Source organism: Ostreococcus lucimarinus, chromosome 4 (assembly GCF_000092065.1).
Source record: "Ostreococcus lucimarinus CCE9901 chromosome 4, complete sequence".
NCBI classification, from domain to species: domain Eukaryota; kingdom Viridiplantae; phylum Chlorophyta; class Mamiellophyceae; order Mamiellales; family Bathycoccaceae; genus Ostreococcus; species Ostreococcus sp. 'lucimarinus'.
Window position 1 is genome coordinate 697,789 of NC_009358.1, and position 25,816 is coordinate 723,604.

Genomic DNA, 25,816 nt, shown 5'->3' on the forward strand with positions numbered 1-25,816 from the left:
CAATCTTGCGTGCGAATCAAGCACACGACCGACGCCACGTCACCGTCGCGCGGTTCGACGGCCAGCTCGACGATTTGCTCGCCGCTCCCGTCGTCCCGAAACCCCGACTCGCACGACTTCCCATCCGGCGCGCGCGAATTCATCGGCACCGCTCGCAGCGCATCATACGGCGACCACCATTCGCCGCCGGCGCGCGACTGCACCCCCCAGTGTAGCAACAAGTTCCTCGAATCGCTTCCGCGAGCGTCCACCTCGCTCGTCCGCAGCGTCAGCGTCGCCCCCCCGCCCGCGCGCGCCTTCACCGCGTACGCCAACCTCGCCGTCGCGCCTTCGCTCGACCGCAGCTCCATCGTTTCCCACGCCTTTCCGTCTCGTCCCTCGCCCGCCCGTCGCGTCGAATCACCGACCGACCGTTCGCGCGTCGTCGACGCGCCGCCGTCTCGCGCCGCGTTCAAACCGTTCAAACCGTCCGCTCGCCGCACCTCCGCCGCGAGCGCCTCCAGCGTCGCGCGCGCGTCGTCCGCGCGGAACGGGTCCTTGACGCCGCGCGCGACGCACCCCGCGCGTCCGCGCGCGCCCGTCGTCGCGCCCGTCGTCGTCGTCGCGCGTCGTCGTCGTCGCGCCAGCGCTGGCGTCGTCGTCGCGTCGCTCGCGCGCGCGCCTCGCGCGTCGCGATGCGCGCGCGCGCCGCCGAGTCGCGCGCGCGCGGGCGCGGCGCGCGTCGTCGCGCGCATCGCGCTCGACGCGCGCGCTCGCGCCCGTCGCGCGTCGCGATGTCGCGCCGGCGCGGCCGACGCCACATCGCGACGCGTCGAGCGCCGACCGACGCGCGCGACGCCGACGCGCGACGGCGCGAACGCGGCGACGCGCGACGCGCGACGCGCTCCTGTCGTCGCCATGCTCGAGCTCCACCGCGGGCGCTTCGTGGAGTGGACGCCGAGCGCGGTGACGGCGCTCGCGGTCGCGCCCGGCGGCGCCCTCGTCGCGTGCGCGCGCGAGAGCGGCGCGATCGAGGCGTACGACGGCGAGTGGCGGTGCGTCGCGCGCGTCCCGGGAAGCGCGGACGCGGCGACGAGCGCGCTGGCGTGGTGCGAGGCGTTCGCGGACGACGACGGGGCGACGACGCGGGACGAGGAGGCGGCGGCGGCGGCGACGAAAAAAGAGGAACGACGACGCGAACGACGACGACGAGGAGGCGCGGACGCGCGAAGAGCGACGCTGCTGAGCGCCTCGCTCGATGGACGCGTTCGGGCGTGGGATCTGGCGACGGGACGGACGACGAGCGAGACGGACAGCCGAGGAGGGGCGATTTGGGCGATGGAGGCGCAGCCGAGGACGCGGACGAGAAGAGGCGACGCGCAGCTCGTGGCGATCGCGTGCGACGATGGGTGCGCGAGAGTGCTGACGATGGTGGCGGGGAAAGACGTGGGAAGCGGGTTGGCGCATAAACGGGCGTTTCTGCGAGTGCAGGGTCGATTGCTGAGCCTGGCGTGGCACCCGAGCGAACCGCTGTTGGCGTGCGGGTCGTCGAGAGGCGCGGCGCACGTCATGGATTGCGTCAATTACAACGAGCTGATGCGCGTGTCGGTGTGTAATATTCCTCACGGGGCGCATGGGATACTGAACGCCGGAGATGAGCACTGCGTGTGGGCGCTCAAGTATCTTCCGGACGGGACGCTCGTGACTGGGGATTCGGATGGCGCGGTGACGTTTTGGGACGGGAAGTTTTCCACCGAGTTGGTGCGATACCAGCAGCACAAGGCTGACGTGCTCGCGCTTGCGACGACTCCGAGTGGGAACAAAGTGTTCGCCTCGGGTGTGGATTCGCAAGTGGCGGAGTTTGAAAAGCTCGACGAGCACTTGGACAAGGAGGAGGGATACAATCAGTGGACGTACACGACGAGTAAACGACCGCACACGCACGACGTGCGCGCGCTCGCCATGCTGACGACGGGCGCGGACGACGAGGACGGTATATTAATTTCGGGTGGTAACGACGCGCAACTCTTAGCGTACAATGCGGGGTCGTTTAGGAAGCAGCATCCGGTGCGCGTCGTGAGCGTGCCGCAGCGAACGCCGATTTCCATCACGAGCGTTGGGGGACCGAATCCGCCGCTTCTTCTCGCAGAGCACGCAAAATGGTTAGACATTTGGCGCATTGGTGAAAGTCGCAAGCGCGCGGATAAAAAAGAAGGCACGATGAAGCTCGCTTCGGCACCGGCGCACGTGTTGCGTGCCGAGCTTGCGGGGACGCGGCACATTTTATGCTCGGCTATTTCACCAAATGGTAAAATGATCGCGGTAAGCGACGTTCACAGCCTGAGACTGTTCGATATCCAATCACCAAAAGAAGGCGACGACGACTTGACGTGGTCGATTCGTCGTCAAGAACCCCCAGCGGGCGTGACTTCGGCTCAACTTCTCGCGTTTGCGCCCGATGGAAAGCACCTCACCGCCGTGTCGAATTCGGGCGCCGTGTACGTCATAGACCTCGAGGACTGGGTGGTTTCGAACGTCCTCAAGTCGCACTTGCCAAAGCAAAGCGCCGCGGCCGAGGCTCTCGCGGAGGCGGTGCGTCAATCGAGTCAAGGCGTGGAAACGGTTACCGCAAACGACATCGCGGTTCCCGTGGTGAGTCACCTGAGAGTGAGTAGCGACAACCAATGGCTCGTTGTCGTCACCGCGCGCGGCGGTGATGAAGCCGAGCGCGCCGTGGATGGTTTGGCGCCATCCTTCGGTGGCGGTGTTCACGTATACAACTTCGATACGATGAAGCTTCACGTATCTTTACCTCCCCCAAAGACGCACGCGTTGTGGCCGCCGATTTCGTCCGTCGCGGTGAGCGCCGACGGTGTCTTGGCGCTCGCCGGCCCTTCCAACGCGCTCTTTACGTACGACATCGACAGCGTGAAACCGACAAAGTGGAGCGCCGCGCTCGCCGACGCCGGCGTCGACGCTCCAACAGCACTTCGCGAGATGCCCGGCCAGATTTGCGGTTTGAGCTTTGATCCAAAGTCAAAAAAGTCAGTGTTGCTCGCGCACACGCCCACCGCCATCGCGCGGGTGGATTTGAACGCCAAAATCACCGACGACGCGACTACAACGTCCAAGAAAAAACGCAGACGCGAGCGCGAGCGTGGGGCTCCCGAAAATTACGCCACAAGCGACGCCCCCGGAGGCGTTCGCGTCGTTAAACTCGACAACCCGTGCTTGTATTTGGGTTACGCCGGCGTGAACAAGGCACTTTTGATCGAGCGTCCGTGGGCCGACGTACTCAAGTCCTTGGCGCAGCCGTTGTACAGGCATAGATTCGGCACCTAATCGGCCCGAAATTGTTCAATACGATGAAGTAGTCTAAAATGATGTCGGTCGATTAAAATTCCTATTGTTGCAAACCGAGCAACATGTTCGCGCCACCGCCCGGCAAGTACATGACGTTGCGGCTTCGCGCGAGCGTCTGCGCAATCTCCTTGCTCGCTTCGATTCGGCGCAGCTCGACGAGCGCTGGGCCGGCAGCCTTGGTCGCTTGCGAGATCAAACGCGCGGATTCGGATTCACCCTCGGCGCGAATAATCGCAGCCTCTCGCTCTTGCTCGGACCGCTTCACGACGTAGGCCGCGCGTTCCGCTTCCTGTTGACTCACTTGCTTTGCTTCGATCGCCTTGGTGTACTCGGAGGAGAAGCTCAAGTGCGTCAGCGCGACGTCGTCTAAGATGATGCCGAAATCAGCCGCTCGCAGTCGCAAAGCCTCGCTGACTCGCTGACTCACCAATTGACGCTGCGTCAGCAACTGATCCGCGTTGAACTGCGCCACGGTCGCCTTCAAAACTTCGTTCCCGATCGACGGCAACACCCGATCATCGTAGTCTTGCCCGAGCTCTTGATGAATCTTCGGCAGCTTGTCCACGTCCGGTCTGCACAGCACCCGCAGCGTCAAGTTCACCTGCTGCAAATCCTTCGTCCCCGTCACCGACGTCAGCGACTTCGCTCGCGTGCGCACGTCGTAAATCGTCGGGTTCTGAATGAACGGCACCACGAAGTGCGTGCCCTCGCCCGACGTCACCGGAAGCACCCCTCTGAAGCGGTCGAACATGACCGCGCGTTCGCCCCCGTCCACTGCGTACGATTACGCCCCGCGCGCGCGTCTCGTCAGTCTTCGCGCGCCTTCGCGCCGCGCGGGCGGTCGTATCATTTACGCGCCGCGCGTCAATCGCCTTCGCGTCGCGTCGCGTCGCGTCGACGACGCGCGCTCGTCGACGATTCGCGTCACCAACCCTCGATCGAGGCGTCGTCGCGTGCGTTCGCCGTCGTCGCGTCGCGTCGCGTCGCGTCGCGTCGCGCGCGCGTCGCGCACCGTCGTAGATGGCCTGCGACGCCACGGAGGCGCCGACGCCGATCGTCACCGCCGCGCGGGCGAGATTCGTGAGCGCGTTCGCGGCGGCGCTCATGGATTCCGGAGCGACGCGACGCGATGTGACGACGACCACTTCGCGGCGCGTCGCGCGGCGCGCGCGCGCGCGGATGGGCGAGCGCGCGAGTCAGTGGGAACACCAAGCGCAGTTCGCGGGCGAGCTGTTCGTCGGGACGAGCGCGCTGGTGGGGGGATTCTTGACGTTCATGTATTGTCACCTGCGAGCGCAAAAGCGTCGCCGCGACCGCGAGCGGTTGCTGTCGCGACAGCAGGAGGCGTTGTTGTAATAGATGAAGAAATTTGTGTTTGCTTATTAACGCGGCGAATGTTCGGGGACGATCGCGCGTGGATTACTTTTCGCCCTCCTTCTTTTCCTCGGAGACGGTCTCGCCTTCGTACGTGTTCCCCTCGGATGCGGCGCCCGAGGCGGCACCGCCGGCGTTAAGCGCCTCGCCGATCTTCATCACGGCTTGTTGGAGACCATTGATCGCTTCGCGGAGCTTGGCGAGGTCTTCGCCCTCGGCCGCGGAGCGCACCTCGGCTTGAGCGTTGGTGATGGCGTCCTTGACGTCTTGCGGCAACTTGTCGCCGTGCTCGCTCAAGTTCTTATCGGCGCTGTAAACCAACGTATCAGCCTCGTTTCTCACTTCAATGAGTTCCTTTCTCTGCTTGTCGGACTCAGCGTGCGACTCCGCGTCGCGAACCATTTGCTCGATGTCCGCGTCGGACAAACCGCCAGAGGACTGAATGGTGACCTTTTGTTCCTTATTCGTAGCCTTGTCCTTGGCGCTCACGTTCACGATGCCGTTGGCGTCGATGTCGAACGTGACTTCAATTTGCGGGACGCCGCGCGGCGCGGGCGGGATGCCGACGAGGTCGAACTGGCCGAGTGTCTTGTTATCCGCCGCCATCTCTCGCTCGCCTTGCAACACCTTGATGCCGACTTGAGTTTGGTTGTCAGCAGCGGTGGAGAACGTTTGACTCTTCTTCGTCGGAATCGTGGTGTTACGGCTGATCAAGCGCGTGAACACACCACCCAAGGTTTCGATGCCGAGAGAGAGCGGGGTGACGTCCAAGAGCAAAATGTCCTTGACGTCGCCGCGAAGGACGCCCCCTTGGATGGCGGCGCCCATGGCGACGACTTCATCCGGGTTCACCCCCTTGCTCGGGTCGCGGCCGAAGAGATCTTTGACGATACCTTGCACCTTGGGCATGCGAGACATACCACCGACGAGCAACACTTCGGAGATTTCACCCGTGCTCACACCCGCATCCTTCAAGCAGTTCTTGCACGGTTGCTTGGTGCGCTCGAGAAGACTACCCACGAGCTCTTCGAGCTTGGCGCGCGAGAGCGTCATCGCCATGTGCTTCGGGCCCGACGCATCGGCAGTGATGAACGGCAAGTTGATGTCCGTGCTTTGCGCGGAAGACAACTCAATCTTCGCCTTTTCAGCGGCTTCGCGGAGACGCTGCACGGCGAGCTTGTCTTGCTTGAGGTCGATGCCTTGGTCCTTCTTGAAGTTATCAACGAAATGGTCCAACAATACGGTGTCGAAATCTTCCCCACCCAAGAACGTATCACCATTCGTGGCCTTGACTTCGAACACACCGCCGGAAATCTCGAGGATGGAGACGTCGAAGGTACCGCCACCCAAATCGTAGACGGCGACGAGGCCCTCCTTCTTGTCGACGCCGTACGAAAGCGCGGCAGCAGTAGGCTCGTTGATGATGCGAAGAACGTCGAGACCGGCAATCTTACCCGCATCCTTCGTCGCCTGTCTTTGAGCATCGTTGAAATACGCCGGCACGGTGACGACGGCTTGCGACACGCCGTGTCCCAAGTACGCCTCCGCCGTTTCCTTCATCTTTTGCAACACGAAGGCGCCCACCTGGGAGGGAGAATATTGCTTCCCACCGGCGGCAACCCAGGCGTCGCCGTTCGACGCCTTGACAATTTCATACGGCACGAGCTTGGCTTCCTTTTGCGTGTGCTCGTCCTCGAACGTGCGCCCAATGAGACGCTTCGTCGCGTACAAGGTATTCGTCGGGTTCGTCACCGCCTGCCGCTTCGCCGGCTGCCCGACCAAACGCTCCCCCTTATCCGTGAACGCCACCATCGACGGCGTCGTTCGCGCGCCCTCGGCGTTCTCGATCACGCGCGCATTCTTTCCCTCCATCACCGCCACACACGAGTTCGTCGTTCCGAGATCGATCCCGATGACGTCGCCGCCCTTCGCGTACCCGCGCGTAAACGCCGCCGACGCCGCTCTCGCGTTCAACCATCCACCCTCGGGCGCGATCGCGTCTCGCGCCGCATATCTCTGTCGATAAAGAAAAATCACGCGATCGCGCGTCGTTCATCGTCAGTCCCGCGTCCATCGCCGCGTCTCTCGTCCCGCGTCGCCGTCGTCCCGAACCTCTCCCGCGCGCGTCCCGACCGCGCGCGTCGAGACCCCCCCCCCGCCGTCCTCCCCGCGCCCGTTCGCCCGTTCGCGTCGCGTCGATTCGCGCGTCGCGCGCGCCGACGCACGTGCACCGCGCTTCTCGTCGCCCGCGCCGCGCTCTCGCGCAAAAACCGCCGCATCGTTCGTCGTCCCGCCGTCGATCGAAGCAATCTTCGTCAACCTCCGATGCGTCGTCGTCGCGCTGTGCGTCTCGCTCGCGTCGCGCGCGTCTCGGCCTGTCGTCGCTCGAGCGCGCCGTCTGTCGATCTTCGTCGCGTCGCGCGCTCGGCCGTCGCGTCGTCGTGTGCGCGCGCGCGGCGTCGCGCCGCGCGTGACGTCGGCGCGATTTCGGCGCGCGAGTCCCCAGCGCTCGAGTCACGACTCGTCGATGGGTCTTTCACGCGCGCGTCGACGCCGTCGCGCGGCACACCGCGTCGCCGCGATGACGGACGCGCCGCCGGCGCGCGGCGAGATCCTCGCGCACTTCTGGTCGCTGAGCGCCGACGACGCGTCGACGCGGAAGCGCGCGTGCGAGGCGCTGATGCGCGATCTTCGAGCCGCCGCCGCCGCCGACGGCGCGCGCGCGCGGCGTGGCGACGACGACGGCGACGAAGGCGCGGACGCGCGGGCGTACGCGCTGCGAAGACTCACGCGAGGGCTGAGCTCGGGACGGGCGGGCGCGAGGCAGGGGTTCGCGCTGGCGCTGAGCGAACTGGCGACGCACGCGGCGACGCCGGCGGAGGCGCTGGACGCGCTGGACGCGAACGTCGCGCCGATCACGAAGGCGACGAAGGGACAGGAGGCGAGAGACATACTGTTGGGAAGACTGTTCGGGGCGGCGGCGATCGGATTAGCGCTGGGAGGGCGAGAAGACGTGCGCGAGGAGGAGCGGAGACGGTGCGGGGCGGAGGTGGCGAGACGCGCGGAGACGCTGTCGAGGGAGAAGACGTACTTGGCGGAGCCCGCGGCGGCGTGCGTGATCGAGCTCAGGGCTTCGTTGGGGGACGAGACGTTCGCGGGGGTGGTCGAAGACGCGGGAGAAGGGTTGGAGCGGTGGTTGAGCGGGGATTGCGGCGGCGACGCCGGGGCGGATACGCTTTGGCTGGCGTGCGAGACGTTTGAGGCGTTGCCGCGCGAGACGCGCGATAGAGTTCAGTGCGTGCGGGCGACGAAGAAGGGCAAGAAGGTTGATTGGGCCGAGATGTTTACTCGAACGCATTTGAGTAAGATTTCAAAGGCGCTTTTGGACACCGCGCACACGCACCCGCGCATGCACAGCGCGTGGGAGATGATGCTTCGCGAAGCCCCGGGAGCCCGAGGCGTCGTACCGCTGTGGGAGATTGTGTGCGAAGACGGCTTATTCGTCTCCGGCTCGCATCAGCGTCGGTTTCTCGGATTCCGCGTGTTCGACACCTTACTCTCTTCCGCGGAAGCTCACGAAATCCCCGCACTGTTTTCTAGCAACTTTATCAAGTGCTTGTTGAACAACCTGAGCGCGCCGGACAACTACCTCCACGAATGCGCGGTGGACTGTTTGGCGAGAATCGTTGCGTTCGCGTCGGATAAGAAGACGAGCTCGGAGAAGAAGATTGCCGTCATAGCCGCGCTTCAGCGTCAAGGTCCGACACGTTTCGATAACGTGACGAAGACAAACGCGGTGCAGGACTTGGTGAAGAGTCTGGACAGCGACGATGCGTTGCACTACTTGCAGAGCATGTACGCCGTCGTGACTAAGGCGCCCGTACAAGATTCCGACGTCGTCGGCACAGAAGAAGAACTCGCGAGCGCGTTAGCGAACGGTACGGGTCAAAAGCGCCGCCTGTGGGCGCTCGAACAAATGGCTGGATTGGCGCCGATGCTCCCGAGCGATAAAGTCGTGGAATTGATGCAGTTTATGCTTTTCCACGCATATTACAAAGCCACGGATGGTAAGGCGGGGAAGAAGGGCAAGTCCAACATTCCAGCGAGCATCCTGAAGTCACCGCTCGAAGAACCCACCGGGTCCGTGCGCTCGGCGTGCTCGACGCGCTTCTTAGCGATGATCAATTCTAACGTTCGCGCGCAACGCGCGGCGGCAAGTAAGGAGTCGGATGACAAGCAAGACGTCGTCGATTTATTGAGCGAAGCCACTTCGTTTTGCCGCGCTCTCGAGGGCGAGACAGCGGTGGACATGATCGACAGTATTCCGGACGAGTGCAGAGAAGTGCGCGCTGAGCTGTTCAAAGCCCTCGACGCGTGTGTCGGTAGCGGCGACGAGTTGGCGGCGAAGGTCGCACCACTCATTCGCGTCTTGTCCGTGCTCCAAGTCGGTGACTGGCGCGAATTCACGCCGGCATTGCAGGACCTTCCGCGTTGCGTCGGAGAACTCGTGAATCCTAAGAAAAAGTCAAAAAAGTCGAAAAAGTCGAAGAAAGACGGAGAGGACGAGCCTGAAGCGATCGATGTGCTCACTGATATTCTTCTCAGCTTGCTTGCTCAACCGAGCGCGTTGCTTCGGGATGTCGTCGAGCACACCTTCAAAGCCGTCTCTGGACAAGTTTCCAAAGAAGGTATTCAGGACATGCTGCGAATCATCGCCGGGCCAGAAGTCGGTGAAGATGCTGGCGAGGGTGAGGGCGACGGTGAAGACGAAGACGTGCTCATGGAAGATGATGATAGCGACGTCGATGACGACGATGACGACGACGAAGAGAGCGACGACGACGACGATGACGAAGAGAGCGATGACGAGGAAGACTACGGTGAAGCTAACGATGCGGAAATCGCGGCTATGCGCGCTGCGGCGAGTAAAATCGTCGGGACTGCGGCGGAAGATTCGGATGATTCTGACTCAGAGTCTGAAGGTATGGATGACGCCGCGATGTTCCGAATCGACAAACTTCTCGCCGAGGCGTTCAAGAGTCGACAGCAAGATTTGATGCGTAAGAAGAATCTGAAGCGCGCAACGCGCGACTTCAAATTCCGAGTCATCTCTTTGTTCCAGTTGTACGCGAAAGCGCAGCCGGGAAGTGCATATCTACCTAACGCGGTCGTAACACTCTTGGAAGCTATGCGCGACTCGCTCGGCAAGCAAGATCCACAAAGCGCGCAACTCGCTGAGCGCATCGCGGCGCTAATCAGCAAGCACATCGCGCACGCGCGCGATTTGCCCGAGCTCCTTGGGGACGAGGTGACGTCAAAAACAATCCAGTCCAAGTTGCTGGAAGTCATTGTCGCCGCAAACCGGGGTGCCAGTGACGCGCAGGTGTTCAACAAAGCAGCCGGCGCTGCTGCGGCGTATTTGTTGCGCGTTCTCGAAGCCGTCGCTCTTCACGAGAAAGGCGGAAAAGCCGCAAAGGTGGGTGAAGAAGTTGCGAGCGAAAATGCGATCGATTGTTTCCGCGAAGCATTGAAAATGTTCAAGTCGAAGAAGAGCAAGCTGAAAACGGGCTTCTTTTCGCAAACTTTTGCGAGACATCCGGCGCTCGCTTCGGCGCTCTTGCCCGAATTGTTCAGTCTCGTCGCCATCGATGCCGACAAACCCAACGCAAGAGGCGAGTTCCTGCGACTGGAGGCCTTGAAACTTGTGAACCCAGTGATTCAGTCGGGTAAGAAACGTTATCCGCCGTTGGCGAAGAGCGCGACCAAGTCGATGAAGACGCTTTCGGTATCTTTGGCGGCAGCCATCGGCGCGCCTTATAAGAACAAGAACACACGCGCAGACGCGTGCCAACAAGCGGCGAACTGCATCGAGTCACTGAATCGATTGATTGGCGAGATAGAAATCAAGACTATCATCGACGTCGACGCCATCATCGACGCTGTGGCGAAGCAAATGTCTCGCCCGCCCGCGTTGCCGCAAAAGGCGCAAAAAGCGTTCCAGCGCATTTGCGCTCTCCTCGATCGCGCTGTGCCGGATGTCGAAATGCAACCCAAGAGCGATGCGAACGACGACGACGGCGACGACGGGAGCGAGTCTGAAGAAGACGCCCCGAAACAGAAGAAAGATAAAAAGTCGAAGAAGCGGCGCGATTCCTCAGGTGGCGAAAACTCGAGCAAGAAAAAGGTCAAGAAGAACCGTTAGACGACGCACACTCGCACTAGTAGCAGTACACTCCGAGTTATAATACACCATCTCTATCTTAGTCTGTCACGCCTCTCCCGATATCTCCACGCGCTGTCGCTTCAACGAGGCCAAAATTTCGCGTCCTCGAGCCGCGTCCCGGTTCTGACGATGTCGTTTCGACGCCACGTGCGTCTCATAGTTGTTCCGCGACCCACACTTACACGCGCACACGTCGCAAAAGTAATCGTTCTCGCTTCCCGCGACGTGTGCGTCGTCCGATTTCGCCTCCACGACGTCGCCTTCCACCGCGCGCGCGTCCGCCGCCGCCGCCGTCGTCGTCGTCGTCGTCGTCGTCGTCGCCGTCGCCGCCGTCGTCGTCGTCGTCGTCGTCGTCGTCGCCGTCGCCGCCGCCTCTCGCGCGCGCTTCCTCCCCACCGTCCGCGCCGCCTTCGCCGCCTTCCCCGCCTCGCCCGCCAGGAACCGCGCGCGCAATCGCTGTCGCGCCGCGACCGAGCGCGCCGAGCCGCCCTCGCCCAGCCGCACGCCCGCGAGTCCGCGATTCGTCGTCGCGACGCCGCCCTGGCCGCCGCCCTTGAACCCGTTCGACTTGACGCTGACGTTTTTAATCTCGCGCGTCAGCCCGCGCCGACCGCCGAGATCGCGACTGGCCTTGGACGCGTGCCCGTCCTTCGGGCCGGGCGCGGGCATGACGGCGCGACCGAGAGTGACGACCGACGACGAAGAATGGCTCGTCGAAACGCGCCGACGAGGGAGAACGGAGTGGCATCACAACGCGCGTAATTTATCCATGATGGTCGGCTCGGGCGCGGGTAATAAATCGCGCGCCTCGTACAGACGCGATAAAATCCTGTCGCGCACCTCCGCGCTCATCTCCGCCGTGGCGCCGTTCTTCTTGTAAAACGCGCTCAACTCGCGCAGCGCCTCGGCGATGTCGGCGTACGACGCGCTCGAGGACGCCGACGCGCTCCCTCCGCCGCCATCGTACGATATGTACGCCTTCACCGCCTCCTTGGCCGGTTTCGCGAATTTATACCGCTCTCCCGGGGATTTATTCGCGTTTCGCGCCTCGTGCTCGAGCGACGTCGACAGCGCGTCGACGAGCTCGCGCGCGACTCTCGCGTAGTCCCTCGGGACGTCCTCCAGCGCGTTCGCCGCGTCCGTCGCCGTCGAGCACGCCCCCGCCGCGAGCGCGATCGCGTTCGTCGCGAAGAACGTTCGACGTCGCACGTCGCGCGCGTCCGCGCCGCCCGCGCCGTCGTCGTCGCGCGCCGTCGTCGACGTCGCGTCGTCGCCGCGCACCAGCCCGAGCGCCTCGCAGCGGAAGATTTCCCCGACGCACGGCGTCACGCGCACGAGATTCGCCCTCGAGCGCGGGTCGCACGCGCGCGCGGACGCATCGCGTCGCGTCGCGCGCGTCGGCGTCGTCGCGCGCGTCGGCGTCGTCGCGCGCGTCGGCATCGCGCGTCGGCGTGTGCCGACCAACGGTCTCGTCGCGCGGCGCGCGCGCGGCCCGCACACGACGACGCGCGTCGCGTCGAGCCGCGTCGAGTCGCGCCGACGGATGGCGACGCCGCGGACGCCGGCGCGCGCGCGCGCGACGGCGCGCGCGCGCGTCGACGCGCGCCGAGCGACGCGCGCGCGCGCGCGCGGGGAGAGTGCGCGCGCGGCGACGTCGGAAAACGCCGGCGCGCGCGTCGCGCTCGTCGCCGGCGCGCTCGCGGTGTCGCTGGCGCGCGACGTCGACGTCGCGAGGGCGTTCGTCGGCGACATCGCGCTCGACGACGTGCGGTACGAGGCGATGGAGAGGTGTCCGGAGAATCAGTACGTGCCAAACAAACAGAAGACGACGTGCCTGCGGTTCACCGCGCGAGCGACGAATGCGGTGAAAGGACGGACGATCGAGAGCGCGAACGTGTTTGGGTTCGTGGAAGACGCGCAAGGGAACAGCGCGGCGACGGTGAACGCGGATGGGAATTCGAGGACGGTGTTGGCGAGCATCGACGCGCCGATACCGAAGGGCGAGTCCGACGTGCACTTCGTCGTCACGGTGTTCAAGGACTCGTTGGAGAATAATGGGCCGTTGAGATTGAAAGCGTTCAAGGCGGTGGGATCGGTGGCGGATATCGATAAGCGGTTCACGCCGTTCGACGCGTGCGAGGTCGATCCGGACTCGTGTCTTTGATTTAGGCGGTTAATTTAATTACAAGGCGTGTGACGTGTTAAAATGCACATAAATGTTTAAGTCAAACATGCGTCCTCTTAAGACTTCTCTCTGCGCTAGTAAAGACCGATGAACTTCCACCACGACATACCGACGGTGCCATAGATGAAAAAGTTTACCACGGACATGTACAAGCCCTGTTTCCAAAGCTTGTTCAAACTGATTTCACCCGCGCCAAAGTATACAGCAGCTTGTCCACTGGCGTAGTGCGTCAAACCACCCATGTTGTTCGTGTTGAATGCCAACGAAAGCGCCGCGAGCGGCGGTGGCACGCCCGCCGCCAAGAGGAGCGTCAGGAACGCCGGATACAACGCGCCGACGTGCGCCGACTGAGACGCGAAGAAGTAGTGCAAGAAGAAGTAAAACACATGGAGCGCTGTGAACATACCCCACACGCCCAAGTTCAGGCTCAAGAGGTACGTAGACACGAATCCACTCAACCAGGAGACGACGCCCATCGCGTTGAGCTGGCCGCTGAAACCGACCAAAACGGCGAACCAAATCAGCGTATCCCATGAGCCTTTTTGCCCGAGCGCTTCGTCCCAAGACAGCACGCCGAACATGAGCATGAAGCACATGCCAATCATGGCCGCAACTACGGCGCTGATACCGAGCTGGACGCCGAACACCCACAAAAACACAGTCAAACTGAGCGACCCGACCATCTTCTTCTCGATGCTACTCAAAGGGCCGAGTTGTTTGAGACGTTCTGCTGCCGCCATGGGCGCCTCCGGGGTCTCGTTCAGCTCCGGTGGATCGAGCATAAACACTACGAACGGAGTAGCGAGAAGTGACACGAGCGCGGGCACGCTCGCCGCGACGAACCAAGTATTGAACGGGTTCGAGAATGGAATTCCGCTCTGCAGTGCGATTTGCATCGCCAAAAAGTTTTGAGCGGCACCAGATAACAAAAATGTCGACGTCGCGCTCGTGCCTTGGATTTGTTGTCCGATGAGATACTCTCGCGTGCGCTTATCGAGCGACTTGATGACCGGTACGAAGACACCAGCCGCTCGCGCGGTGGTGGACGGCATCGCCGGCGAAAGCAACGCCTCGGCGATTTGAAAACCGTACGCGAGTGAAAGCGTCGTCCCACCCGCGATGGACACGAAAAGCAACGCCAATCTATCACCAAAGCCAGTTTTTATGAACGCCCTGGCAAAAAACCCCGTGACGACGATGAGCCACACGACCTCGTTCGTTATCGCGCTCATACCCTGCGTAAACGTAAGCGTCTTCGTCGCCAGCGCCACCGTCAACGCCCCGAACGCCCACGCCCCGATCGGCATCGGTTTCAGCACTAAACCCGTCACCGTACTCACAAATATACTCAACAAGTCCCACGCCGGTGGATCCAGCGCCGCTGGACAACCGATCCCGAACCGCAAAAACGCCCCGACCCCGACGGCGACGAGCGCGTTCGTCACGTTCAACTCGTCCGCCTCCTCCACCACCGCTCTCGTCGTCGACGCGCCTCCCGCCGCGCTCACCGTCACATCCACCGTCTCCTTCTCGCCGTCTCCATCACCGTTCGACGACCGCATCGCGACCCGTCTCGCGCGTCTCGTCGTCCCTCGCGCGTCTCCCAGACACCCGATCGCGCGTTCGCCTCCCCCGTCGCCTCCGACCGCGTCCCGTCGCGCGCGCGCGCCGACGCGAACGAACCCATCGTACACGCTTCGCGCCTTGGCCTCGCACGTCTCTCCTCGCGCGCGGCGTCGCGCGCCGACGTGCGCGAAACGCGTCGCTTTTTGATTCCGGCGGCTCGACGCGCGCGCGCGCGCGCCGTCGCACCGCGATCGCTCGACGCCCAGCGCGGGCGCGGCGACGACGCGCATCGTCCGTTCGCTGCGCGGCTCGCACGCGCGGGCGCTCGCGCGTGCGCGTGTGAAGAGCGCGCCGCGCGCGAATCACTTTTTGGAAATGGTCACGCGGCGACGGTCGGCCGGTCGACGGCGCCGCGGGACGACGAGCGAAACGCGAGAGCGAAGCGCGCGACGAAGCGCGCGAAATGGATGCATGGCCGCTGTGAATACACGCGAACTAATGATGATGCGCGAGAAAATCCGAGACGCACGCGCGGGAGACGGAATATCGACGCGAGCGGGGCGCGCCGAAGCGCGCGTGACCGCTCGCGCGTCACGGAGCGGAGAGGCTCGACGTCGTCTCCGCGGACGTTTGAAACGCGGATATATCGCGCGCGGCGTCGTCGATGGATGACGACGACGACGCGAAATAATGTGGTTAAATACCGACGGCTTTTAAGACGTCGGCGATCTCGGGATGCGCACCCGGGAGCGCGTCGGCCCAAGCGTATTCGACGTCGTCGCCGGCTAAAACGAACGTGCCGCCGAGACGCAACACACCCTCTGGAACGCCCTTTTGACCCTTCTTGATCGGCGCCAACTTCCCCGCGTTCCCGAGATACGCCAACCAATCCTTGAACGAAAAGTTCGTCGGCTTCAAATCCACCTTCTCCGGCTTGGCGTCGGTAAATTTCCCGAATCCGCACGCGTCGTACAGCGCGAAATCGTCGCTATCGTCGACGAACGCGATGTCGCTCGGAATCTCCGGATTCAACTCCAAAAACGTCCTCAACTGCTCCGCCGTCCCGAGACTCACGAGCGTCACGCTCCCGCCCGCCGCCTCGATCCGTCCTCGACTGTCCGCCACGCTCCGCGCGTAGCTCCAACAAAACAGTCACGCGAGGTGACGAAGCACGACGACGACGTTCGGCGCGCCCGACGTCGCGCGTCCGAGCGGCGCGCGCGTCCCGTCGGCGCCGACGATCTCGCACGCGCGCAGCGCGGCCGCGGAGACGCTCGCGCCGTTGATGGTCGCCGTTCGCGCGCCGACGTCGTCGTCGACCGCGCACGCGATCTCGCCGCAGTCGAGCGCGCGCGGCGCGACGCGGCGCGCGGCGCGCGCGCGACGCGCGGCGACCGGCGCGGGCGCGACGGTCGGCGCGCGCGCGGCGCGCATGGCGTCGCTCGAGCGTCGCGATGTGACTCGCGCGCGGTGCGCGGTCGCGCGTCAGACGCGCGCGCGGCGCGACGGCGGCGACGATGCCGGCGCGCGCGCGCGGGGCGACGCTCGCGTACGACGTCCCGAGGCTTCGCCTGGACGCCGCGACGCGCGCGGAGGTGGACGCGCTCCTGCGACGACGCGCGCCGTTGATTTTGGTGGATGACGACGCGCGCGCGCGCGTGCCGCGGTGGACGACGGAGACGCTCGCGCGCGCGGCGAGTCGCGACGCCGTCCCGCTCGAGCGCACGGGCGCGAACGAACGCGCGTGCGTCTTGACGGAGTATCTCAAGTTTGAAGACGAAGAGACGCGCGGGATGTACATGCGAAACTTGCACCTGTCGCGGTACTTTCCGAAGCTCGCCGAGGAGATTCGGTTGCCGGAGGATTTGTTCGGCGAGAACGCGCTGGCGGACGAGACGAAAACGCCGAACGCGCCCGCCGTCTGGCGGAATTGGTTCGAGCTGTTCGTGTGTCACGCGAAGCACTGCGCCGGGTTTCCTTTTTTACATCGCGATTCGTGCTGCGTGCACGCGGCGTCGTATCAAATTCTCGGTCGCAAGCGCTTCACGCTGTTCGCGCCGAGCGAAGGTCCGCGACTGTACCAATCCGGCGGCACTGGGAATCGTTCGATGATCGAAGACATCGACGCCCCGGACGTCTTCGAGCGATATCCAGAGTTTCGACGCGCCCGCCGCTTAACGGTGGACGTCTCGGAGGGGGAAATATTAGTCGTGCCGTCGATGTGGTGGCACACCGCTTCGCCGCTCCCGTGCGAAGCCTCGGACGACGTCTGCGTCAGCGTCGCCGCGTCCTTCGTCGATGATTCCGTGTACGAAAACTTCTTAGACGCGCACGCGGAGTTTCAGGCGATGCAAAGCCTCGTCGCCGCCGGCGCGGCGAAGATGTTGTAGTCGTAACGTACGAAAAGTTCTCAGACTGCGACGCCGCGATGCGAAGCGCGTCCGGCGCCGCCGCCTCGACGGCGTCGTCACCGCGCGCGCGCGATCCTCGCGCGCGCCGCGCCGCGCCGCGCGTCGCCGTCACCGCGCGCGCGGTGACGCGAGCGGACGCACCGCGCGCGCCGTCGCCCGCGCCCGAGAACGCGGACCAGAACACGCTGCTCGCGACCGCCGCGGTCGTCGGCGTCGCGAGCGGACTCGCGGTGTCCGCGTTCGCGGCGACGGAGAAGGCGATCAACGTGGTGGCGAGCGCGAGCTGCGCGAGCGTCGGGTGCGACGGCGCGGCGGCGTTCGGCGCGCTGGATCCGGGAGGAGAACTGGGGAACGCGCTGGGCACGGTCGCGGTGCCAGCGCTCGGAGGATTGTGCGTGAGTGCGCTTCGAGCGCTCGCGGGGGGGTTCGCGGGAGAACCGGAGCGAGGATGGATGTTTGGGAAGGCGAGCGCGAACGCGGGGAGCGCGAGCACGGACGATTACGCGGGGATCGATTTGAATGAGTTCGATGAGAACGAGGACGTCAGGGTCGGCGTTAAGGTGCTCGCGAAGACCGCGGCGGCGGCGATCACACTCGGGACGGGATGTTCGCTCGGGCCAGAAGGGCCAAGCGTGGAGATTGGCGCGGCGGTGGCGGATCGAGTGGGCGCGGCGTTTCCATCCGTGGCGCCGAATAGATTGGGATTATTAGCCGCGGGGGCCGCCGCGGGGTTTAGCGCGGGTTTCGGCGCGCCGATTTCCGGGTTGTTCTTCGGGTTTGAGTCAATTCTCGTGCCCGGGTCGAAAGCTGGTGGTGATGGCGACACCAAAGCTGGCGCGGTGACGACGGAGATGGTCATCTTGGCGAGTGTCTTGGCGACAGTGGCGAGTAAAGCCGTCCTCGGCGCGCTGCCTTCCGTGGACGTGCCGCCGTTTGAAATTTCGGACTTTGTCGAGCTTCCTTTGTACCTGCCGCTCGGGTTCGCGTGTGGAGTCACCGCCGCTGCTCTGAGAAAGATGAATGTCGTTTTTGACGATTTCGCGGAGAATTTCGTCGCCGTAGAACGCGAAAAAGGCGGGTTGGGCATTTCTAGAATATGGCACGCCCCGATAGGGGGATTTCTGCTCGGCTGCCTGGCGTTGAAGTTTCCTCAGGTGACGTACCAAGGTTTCGATAACGTCAACGCGCTGCTTGTGCAAAACGATGCCGGCGCTGGTTGGGCCGCGGCGACGTATACTCCATTGGTTCTCGGCGAGTTCGTGCTCGCGAAACTGCTCGCGACGGCGATTTGTCGAGGTTCAGGGTTGGTCGGTGGCGTATATGCACCTTCTCTATTTTTAGGCGCCGCTTTGGGTACGGCTTTCGGTGGCGCACTGGAATCGACGTATTTCCCACCTATGTTTGTCGCGCCGCCGCAAGCATACGCGCTCGTCGCCATGGCCGGCGTTCTCGGGGGCGTTTGTCGCGTCCCTCTCACAGCCATATTGCTTTTGTTCGAGCTCACAGGTGATTATAGAATAATTTTGCCGCTGATGGGTACCGTCACGGTCGCAACCTCCATCGTGAATTCAGTGGAGACGAGCGCGGTGCCTTTCAGCACGAGCGACATCGAGACGCGCGGCGTGGCGGCTCTCGCTAGCTCGCTCGTGGCCCGTCCGCGTGATCTCATGAGGAGCGATATCGTCATCATCGATGAGGAGACTACGATTGAAGCGGCTTCGATGACTCTTTTGAGGGTATCTGATTCCGAAAATCCGCCGCCGTGCGCGTTCGTCGTCGCCGACGGCGTGTTCGTCGGCGTCGTCACTCCGAGTAGCATCGCGGATGCCATTGTGCAGCGCGGATTTGATACGCGTGCGCGCGTCGCTGAAGCATTGATCGACGTGAAGGTCATAGAGCCCGACGTCAAGTTACGAGACGTCGACTTCGCCGATGACGGCGCATTCGCCGTCGTTGTCGACTCGTCCAATCAGCCCTTGGGCGTGGTCGAGACTAGCGCGGCGTTGAAGCAAATGAGTCGCGAGCGTCTTCGTTCTGCCTTGTCTGGCGAATTGTAATTACATTATTTCTAGTCAACTCGCGAAATTGTCGCCATTTCGTTCATTACCTGGCCGTTCTCGACCCATGATAACTTCAGACGGAGCGCTATCGGCTTGCCTTCGTGTCCCGCCGCCGCCGAGACGAGCATGTTTTGCGTCACCGGCGCGCTCGATGATATCGTCGACCCACTCGCCGCTTGCATGCTAAGAGTCATGGTTTTAGGAACCGCTGCGTGTAGAGAAAAGTTTTCGATATCAGCTGGACCCGCGTTAACGTAGCGAGCGCTCACGAGCGTCTTGCTTTGGTCGAGCTGATTCGGCTTTGACGCCGACAAGAAGATTGACAAAGAACCTTTCGCGTACGCCGGTTGCGGTGCTGTCGGAGGCGTGGGGGCCGTAGGCGCACCCAGCGCATCGATCAAGGATCCGGTAGAGGACGAAGAAACCACCGGGACATCGTCTGACATTAGATCCATCAAGCCCGCGACGGCAGCCGGATGTGCCGCGTCCATGTTAGCAAACGGATCCGTCGTGGGCACTGGCGAAGACGACGACATCAGATCGCCGAGAACATCAACACGTGCCGAAGTAATAGTATGTGACACCGATGCCGAGCTCATATCGGTGCTACCGAAAAGATCAGCCAACGCGTCCGGCGCCGACGCCTTCGGTGGCGCGCTCGCCGGTATCGCTACGTCGGCTAGCATGTCACCGAGTAAATCCATCGCCTGACTTTGTTTCGCAGGCGTCACCGGCGCCGACGTCGGCGCATCTGCCGAACTAGGGCTGAGTAAATCGTTCAACAAGTCGGCGCCGCTAGTTTGCGCCTGCGACGAGTCACCTTCATCGAAATTCAACAAGTCGCCAAAGCTTCTCGCCGGTCGAGCCGCGTCCGCAGCCTTTTTCTGAGCTAGAGTTTCCATGGTATCCGCAGCGACGAATTTCGGTGCCTCGGGAGGTGGCATGTGCTCGAAGAGCATATCCCGGAGATCTGGCATCTTTTCAAACATCGATTTGTACTCGTGCGCGCGCTTTTGCGTTTCGAGCTCGAGTGTTGTCTCATACTTGGCCAAGACGGGTATGATGACGGCTTGTTCGCTCGGTTCGCGCACCGCAATCTTGGCAAGCGCCGTCATGACTAACGGTCTCAACATCAGGTACTTTTCCTCGCTCAGAATCGCGATCATAAGCTTCGTGACATCGTTATGCTTCACCTTGGTCAATACTTCGTCCTCGACGGACGGCGCGTGCACCATCGCGTCTGAGTATTCCCCGCACACCCACACCGCGACTGCGCACAAACGCACGGGAGCATAATCGTCGCACGCCGCGCGATACAATGAACGCGCAGCGTAGCCGTGAAGCTGAGGCGTCCGCGCGACGAGCCCCATGAAATCGTTGCACTCGAGCTCGTCAATGTACTGCCCAGCGCGAATGAGGAGGGCGATGAACGTGTCAATGTACCACTGCTTACTCGGCGAAAACTTCAATGCCAAGGAGGATATTTTCTTTGCCAACTCACACTTGAACTCCTCATCGCACACCTCCAAGTACTCGAGCAACTCATGTGACAGCGTGGTGACGTTCTTGGCGTTCACCAAGCCGTACACTAATTGCAGCGCGCTTCGCCGAATGGTGATGTCCGCGTCTTTCACGCAATTCACGATGATAGCGCGGTGACGTTGGATGGCTTGCATGTCCACCTCGACAACTTTCGCGAGCGTATTCAGCGCGACGTAACGTATGTTGTTATCCTTGTTCTGTAAAAACCTGCCCAGAATGTTCACCGCCAGCACGCGCAAACCACCCACGGCCTCGATGGCGATGATGGTCTCGACAGCCTCGTACAGAATAGCGTTCCCGGCATTCTTCGCGCCATCCGTGTTCGACGCGATCTGCGCCAATATGTCGCTCATCGCATCGCTCGCGTCCGCGTCGCCTCGACCGAGCACGCGAAGCAATCGTAAAATCGCCACTTGCAAAAACGGATCCGCGTGACCGGCGATGTCGTGCTCAACACTCTTCCCCGCGTAAATCAACGACTTCAAAACCTTGCACAACTGCGGCACCTGCGCTCGCATTCTCTGCCGCACGTCGTCATCGTCTTCACACATCTCCGTCGCCAGCGTACACGCCGCCAGCAGCACCCCGTGATGCCTATCGCTCAACAACTTTTCCGCCGCCGGCACGAACCCCTCCGTCAACTCTGGCACTTTTTTAATCACCCTCGTCGCCGTCAGCGCCGCCTTCTTCCTCACGTACGAATTCCCGTGTCCCATCAACTGCTCAACCTCCCCCGCCACGTCCCTCGCCATCTCCGCGCTGCATATGCTCCCCAACATGCACAACCCGAGTCCCACCACGTAGTGATTCTTATGACTCAAGTCGTTCTTCACGCTATTCGTCACCAGCATCGTCACCTCCTGGTCCTCGTCCAGCAGCAGCATCAGCCCCAGGTACCCGATCCGTTTCTCCGGGAACCCGTTCCTCGCCGTCAATCGCACGCACTCCATCTGCCCGAAGTGCGTCGCGTGTCCGAGCATGTGCACGAACATCAGCTTCGCGACGTTTCTCGGGACGAATCGCGCCTCGTCGGGGTTCCTGAACGACTCCCGAATCGCGCTCGACTCGCGCGCGATCACCGCGCGCTCCTCCGCCGCGGTCTTGCACTCGCGCACCTTGCGGATGAGGTCCCGCAGGCGCAGCGTCGACATGATTCGCGCGCCGAGCGGACCCGGGCGTCACACTCTGCCGCGCCGCGTCGCGATTCGCGCGAGCGATGCGCGCGCACGGCGTCGTGCTCGCGCTCGAGCGCGACGCGCCGTTCGGAGACGCGCTCCTGCGCGACGGCGACGCGTCGAGATACGACCTGGAGTGCGGCATGGCGCCGCTCGCGCACCACGCGCTGCGCGCGATCGCGTCGATGCGGCGACATCGCTGCGAGAAAATCACCGTCGTGTGCGCGGGAGACGCGCACGCGAGCGTCGCGCGCGAGCGAATCGAGCGATGGCGGGGAGAACCGTCGAGCGCGCTGCGAGAGGCGCCGACGATCGACGTGGTGGCGGCGGACGAGGGGACGGACACGGCGCGCGCGCTGGCGGCGTGCGAACGGTTCGCGGACGAGACGACGACGACGCTGCTGGTCGTGCAGGGAGACGTCGTGACGGATGTCGCGCTGGATGATGTGCTGAGCACACATTTGGTGAACGCGGCGACGGCGACGTGCGCGCTGGCGAAGAAACGGGCGTGGGCGGAGGTTGAGACGAAGGCGGGGCGAGCGCCGAAGGGGATGCGATACGTCGGGTTGAACGCGGATGAGACGCGCGTGGTTTTTCTCGCGGGAGGCGAACACGACGAGGCGAAGAAACGGTTGAAGTTGCAGCGGTCGGCGCTGAACGCGACGGCGGAGATGGTGATCAGGACGGATGTGATCGACGTGGGGATTTACGCTTTGGAGGCGCGAGAGACGTTCGCGGCGCTGCGAGAGAAGACGCATTTGAAGAGCTTACGGTTCGACTTGGTGCCGCACTTCGCCGCCGAGCAGTTTCGCGGCACCACCGCGGGCGGGGTGGCGGCGTACATGGTGAAGCCGGACAAGTATTGCGTCGCCGTGGATACGGCGAAGCCGGCGCTTCTCGAGGCGTCGCGAGAAATCGCCGCCGAGTTCCATCACTTGCTCGAACGACCTCTGAGCAAGTACGACAACGTCGTCGACCCATCAACGGTGATCGGGGCCAAGAGTACGATCGGACCGGGATGTGCGGTGGCTGGTCAGTGCACGTTCAAGGACAAATGTTCGGTGAAGAAATCCGTCGTCGCCGCGGATTGCGTGTTTGGGTCGGGCGTTAAAATTTCCAACTCTCTCATTCTTAGAGGCGCCGTCGTGCACGATGGCGCACAGATTCAAGGCTGTATCGTCGGTCCCGGCGCCGTCATCGGCGCGCGTGTCACGGCAAAGGATAGCATCATCGGCGCCGCGTACGAAGTCGAAGAAGACGCCGACTTGGACGCCGAGACCGTGGTGGTCCAGAACAAGTAGCTAGCGTGCAATTAATATGGTACAACACGATTATTTCAAGACGCGACGCAATTCGTCGATTTTAAACCCTCGACTCCGCCGACGCGCGCCGTGTGACTAGGCTAAAGACTACGCTACGCTAAAACTCTCAAGCCGCGAGCGCCGACAACGTCGGCGACACCGCGACGATTTCGCACGCGCACGCCCGCTCCTGCGACTCGTCCATGTACCCCGTCAAACTCAACGCGCTCCACAACTTCCTACGATTCTCGTGCGCCACCTTCACCACGAACGTCCCCGCGAACGCCTCCCCCGCGCCCGCGCGCTCGCCGCCGACGAATTCCACCTCGAACCCGCCGTCGATCGCCCCGTGCGCCCGTCGCACCGCCGCGCGCACCATCGACTCCAAGCCCGCGCGCGACCACTTCCACGTCGCGTCTCGCGTGATCCTGCGCGTCGTTCGCGCGCGCGTCGTCGTCGTCAGTCTTCCAGTCTTCGTCCTCCCGCGCGCCTCGCGAGCGCCGACGCGTCCGTTCGCCGTCGCGCGCGCGCCTCGCCTCGCCTCGCCGACGCACAGTCGTATCCTCACGTACGCCCACCGCGCGCGCGGGAGCTCGAACGTGCGCTGCGCGACGTCGCTATCCATCGCGCGCGCTCGCGTGACGCCGCACTCCATGCCGACGCCCGCGCTCGCGCGCCTCGCGCTCGCGCGCCCGCGCGCGGACGTCCGCGCGGCGCGCGCGCGCGCGCGCGCCAACGTCAACGCCGACCTCGCGGACGTCGAGCGCGACGCGCGGAACGCCGGGCGCGCGCTCGTGCGCGTCTCGCGCGCGTTCGCCGTCGACCTCGGCGACGCCGCGCGCGACGGCGCGCGCACCGCGCGCGAGTACGTCGCGCTGCCGGCGACGGAGTACAATCTCATCGACCCGGAGAACGTGTCGCGCGCGAGCGACGACGCGAACGGGTTCGTCGTGAGCGCGGGGAGGCAAAAGCTGCTGTTTCTGGACGTCGAGCCGCGCGGGACGGTGCGCGTCGACGCGAGCGAGGAGGGATGCGTGCAGTCGCTCGTGGACGCGGTGATCGTGAATCGTAACCCGGACGACGCGAAGGCGACGAAAATAATCGACGCGATCAACGCGAGCCTGAAGGACCTGCGGTTGAGGAACGAGGTGACGGCGACGCGCTGCGAGGACACGGGGCGGGCGAGCATACGATGCCAAATCGACGTGTGGGGGGACTTTCGAGAGGGCGTGTTCGCGCGCGCGGGAACGCGGTTGAACACGATCTTAGGATGGAGCTTGGGGGCGGTGATGCCGTGGTTTTTGACGCAGCTCGCGGCGGATTACGCGAGATGGGCGCGCGACGAGCCGCGGACGACGGCGGAGAACGCGTCCCTGGCGAGCGTGGCGGGGAAAATCATCGCGGGGAGTCGAGGGAAGCTTCCCGAGGGCGTGCGCGAGTGCGAGTGCGTTGAAATAGTGCGATAAATATTGATTGATTTACATATTACCTACAGCTCGTCGCGCGCGGTTGGACACGACCCGCTCGCCGCGTCGCACGTCTCCTCCTCCGCGAACGCCGCCGCGGTGTCGAACTCCAATCCATTCAGCACAAACCACGTGTTCGCGTCGTATTCGTCCCCGACCACTATTTTCCCATCCATCGTCACCGTCAACGAGCGCTCCGCGCCCTTCATCGTCACCTTCCACGGTTCGTCTCGCGTCGGTCGCGCCTCCGCCGGCAGCGGCGTCGCCAGCGCGTCGCTCCCCGCCTCCGTCGTCGCCGTGTTCGAGAACCATCCCCTGAACCGCGCCCGTCCGCCCGCGTCGACGTAATAACTCGGTCGATCGTACGATTTCACCGTCTCGAACGCGTCCTCGTCCAGCGCGAGCTCGCGCCAGCGCGACGCCGCGGCCGATGGCGCCGATGGCTCGACCGACGCCTCCGCCGCGGCGCGTCCGCGCGTCGCCGCGCCGAGCGCGAGCGTCACCGCGATCGCGACGCGCGTCGACCACCCCGCGCGCGCGCGCGCGCGTCGCGACATCGATCTCCGAGCGCGCGCGTGTGCCGACGCGGCGACGCGCGATGATGATATGATGGCGTTCGCGCGCGTATTATATGAACGACCCCCGTTTCGCTTGAGTCGCGAACCGTCGCAGCGAATCCGACGGATGGTCGATCCCGCGACGACGCGCGCGACACAACACGACGACGCCATGAACGCGATCACGCAAACCATCGCCAGCTCGGCCGTCCGCGTCAACGCGACGTCCGCGAACGCCAAGCGCGTCAACCGGTGCGTCGGCGACGCGAACGCGACGACGAACGCGCGATGACGCGCGCGACGCGACGACGCGAGCGATCGCGCGATCGCGCGCGCGCGCGCGGAGATGGACGCGCGCGCGCGAGTTCTGGGCGTGGAAACGCGCGCGCGCGTGGATGAATTTGCGTCGCGTCGAACGACGCGCGCGAAGGCGAGGGAGACGGGATCGGAGACGGCGCGGGCGTCGAACGTCGATGGGGGCGCGGTGAAGCCCTATCCACTGGATAAACCGACGCGCGCGGCGGTTCGCGCGGCGAACGGGGCGTTCGTGGACGAAGGTTCGGGCGAGGATGGGTGATTCATCGCGGGCGAGGGATAGCGCGCGAGCGAGCGCG

At 63.6% G+C, this 25,816-nt stretch overlaps 16 protein-coding genes across 16 annotated transcripts; 7 read left to right on the forward strand and 9 right to left on the reverse strand.

Moving 5' to 3' along the window:
• Positions 1-897: 897 nt before the first annotated feature.
• Positions 898-3,321, forward strand: OSTLU_31328 (predicted protein; the record flags this gene model as incomplete). Its single annotated transcript, XM_001417289.1, has 1 exon — positions 898-3,321. The coding sequence occupies one exon, from the start codon at positions 898-900 to the stop codon at positions 3,319-3,321; it is 2,424 nt and encodes an 807-aa protein (XP_001417326.1).
• Positions 3,322-3,382: 61 nt separating this feature from the next.
• On the reverse strand, positions 3,383-4,451 carry OSTLU_49447 (predicted protein; the record flags this gene model as incomplete). Its single annotated transcript, XM_001417534.1, has 2 exons — positions 4,355-4,451; positions 3,383-4,116 (listed from the first exon to the last, which is right to left on the reverse strand). The coding sequence occupies exons 1-2, from the start codon at positions 4,446-4,448 to the stop codon at positions 3,383-3,385; spliced, it is 828 nt and encodes a 275-aa protein (XP_001417571.1). The 5' UTR covers positions 4,449-4,451.
• A 260-nt stretch (positions 4,452-4,711) lies between these two features.
• HSP70D (Heat Shock Protein 70) lies at positions 4,712-7,154 on the reverse strand. Its single transcript, XM_001417535.1, has 2 exons — positions 6,942-7,154; positions 4,712-6,732 (listed from the first exon to the last, which is right to left on the reverse strand). The coding sequence occupies exons 1-2, from the start codon at positions 6,993-6,995 to the stop codon at positions 4,762-4,764; spliced, it is 2,025 nt and encodes a 674-aa protein (XP_001417572.1). The 5' UTR covers positions 6,996-7,154; the 3' UTR covers positions 4,712-4,761.
• A 143-nt stretch (positions 7,155-7,297) lies between these two features.
• On the forward strand, positions 7,298-10,918 carry OSTLU_15149 (predicted protein; the record flags this gene model as incomplete). The annotated part of the gene is made up of 1 exon (XM_001417290.1): positions 7,298-10,918. One exon carries the CDS (start codon positions 7,298-7,300, stop codon positions 10,916-10,918), a length of 3,621 nt encoding a protein of 1,206 aa, XP_001417327.1.
• A 66-nt stretch (positions 10,919-10,984) lies between these two features.
• Positions 10,985-11,608, reverse strand: OSTLU_92648 (predicted protein; the record flags this gene model as incomplete). The annotated part of the gene is made up of 1 exon (XM_001417536.1): positions 10,985-11,608. The coding sequence occupies one exon, from the start codon at positions 11,606-11,608 to the stop codon at positions 10,985-10,987; it is 624 nt and encodes a 207-aa protein (XP_001417573.1).
• Positions 11,609-11,686: 78 nt separating this feature from the next.
• On the reverse strand, positions 11,687-12,379 carry OSTLU_92649 (predicted protein; the record flags this gene model as incomplete). The annotated part of the gene is made up of 1 exon (XM_001417537.1): positions 11,687-12,379. The coding sequence occupies one exon, from the start codon at positions 12,377-12,379 to the stop codon at positions 11,687-11,689; it is 693 nt and encodes a 230-aa protein (XP_001417574.1).
• A 103-nt stretch (positions 12,380-12,482) lies between these two features.
• OSTLU_92650 (predicted protein) lies at positions 12,483-13,103 on the forward strand (the record flags this gene model as incomplete). Its single annotated transcript, XM_001417291.1, has 1 exon — positions 12,483-13,103. The coding sequence occupies one exon, from the start codon at positions 12,483-12,485 to the stop codon at positions 13,101-13,103; it is 621 nt and encodes a 206-aa protein (XP_001417328.1).
• A 95-nt stretch (positions 13,104-13,198) lies between these two features.
• On the reverse strand, positions 13,199-14,686 carry OSTLU_37045 (DASS family transporter: 2-oxoglutarate/malate; the record flags this gene model as incomplete). The annotated part of the gene is made up of 1 exon (XM_001417538.1): positions 13,199-14,686. One exon carries the CDS (start codon positions 14,684-14,686, stop codon positions 13,199-13,201), a length of 1,488 nt encoding a protein of 495 aa, XP_001417575.1.
• Positions 14,687-15,386: 700 nt separating this feature from the next.
• OSTLU_92651 (predicted protein) lies at positions 15,387-15,815 on the reverse strand (the record flags this gene model as incomplete). Its single annotated transcript, XM_001417539.1, has 1 exon — positions 15,387-15,815. A coding segment is annotated over one exon (429 nt), but the record flags the coding sequence as incomplete, so codon positions are not given.
• Positions 15,816-16,483: 668 nt separating this feature from the next.
• Positions 16,484-17,080, forward strand: OSTLU_31334 (predicted protein; the record flags this gene model as incomplete). The annotated part of the gene is made up of 1 exon (XM_001417292.1): positions 16,484-17,080. One exon carries the CDS (start codon positions 16,484-16,486, stop codon positions 17,078-17,080), a length of 597 nt encoding a protein of 198 aa, XP_001417329.1.
• Positions 17,081-17,553: 473 nt separating this feature from the next.
• On the forward strand, positions 17,554-19,158 carry OSTLU_37468 (ClC family transporter: chloride ion channel; the record flags this gene model as incomplete). Its single annotated transcript, XM_001417293.1, has 1 exon — positions 17,554-19,158. The coding sequence occupies one exon, from the start codon at positions 17,554-17,556 to the stop codon at positions 19,156-19,158; it is 1,605 nt and encodes a 534-aa protein (XP_001417330.1).
• An 11-nt stretch (positions 19,159-19,169) lies between these two features.
• OSTLU_24457 (predicted protein) lies at positions 19,170-21,854 on the reverse strand (the record flags this gene model as incomplete). The annotated part of the gene is made up of 2 exons (XM_001417540.1): positions 19,170-19,678; positions 19,874-21,854. The coding sequence occupies 2 exons, from the start codon at positions 21,852-21,854 to the stop codon at positions 19,170-19,172; spliced, it is 2,490 nt and encodes an 829-aa protein (XP_001417577.1).
• Positions 21,855-22,063: 209 nt separating this feature from the next.
• OSTLU_31337 (predicted protein) lies at positions 22,064-23,179 on the forward strand (the record flags this gene model as incomplete). Its single annotated transcript, XM_001417294.1, has 1 exon — positions 22,064-23,179. The coding sequence occupies one exon, from the start codon at positions 22,064-22,066 to the stop codon at positions 23,177-23,179; it is 1,116 nt and encodes a 371-aa protein (XP_001417331.1).
• A 127-nt stretch (positions 23,180-23,306) lies between these two features.
• OSTLU_31338 (predicted protein) lies at positions 23,307-23,804 on the reverse strand (the record flags this gene model as incomplete). The annotated part of the gene is made up of 2 exons (XM_001417541.1): positions 23,307-23,607; positions 23,734-23,804. The coding sequence occupies 2 exons, from the start codon at positions 23,802-23,804 to the stop codon at positions 23,307-23,309; spliced, it is 372 nt and encodes a 123-aa protein (XP_001417578.1).
• Positions 23,805-23,832: 28 nt separating this feature from the next.
• Positions 23,833-24,645, forward strand: OSTLU_15156 (predicted protein; the record flags this gene model as incomplete). Its single annotated transcript, XM_001417295.1, has 1 exon — positions 23,833-24,645. One exon carries the CDS (start codon positions 23,833-23,835, stop codon positions 24,643-24,645), a length of 813 nt encoding a protein of 270 aa, XP_001417332.1.
• Positions 24,646-24,668: 23 nt separating this feature from the next.
• On the reverse strand, positions 24,669-25,202 carry OSTLU_94223 (predicted protein; the record flags this gene model as incomplete). Its single annotated transcript, XM_001417542.1, has 1 exon — positions 24,669-25,202. One exon carries the CDS (start codon positions 25,200-25,202, stop codon positions 24,669-24,671), a length of 534 nt encoding a protein of 177 aa, XP_001417579.1.
• Between the last annotated feature and the right edge of the window lie 614 nt (positions 25,203-25,816).

Bases quoted from the DNA above. Each gene is read 5' to 3' on its own strand.
- HSP70D (XM_001417535.1), bottom strand. From the start codon at position 6,995: ATGCGGCGGTTTTTGCGCGAGAGCGCGGCGCGGGCGACGAGAAGCGCG. The intron at 6,733-6,941 runs GTGCGTCGGCGC...CTTTATCGACAG, and splicing joins CGACGAGAAGCGCGGTGCAC to AGATATGCGGCGCGAGACGC.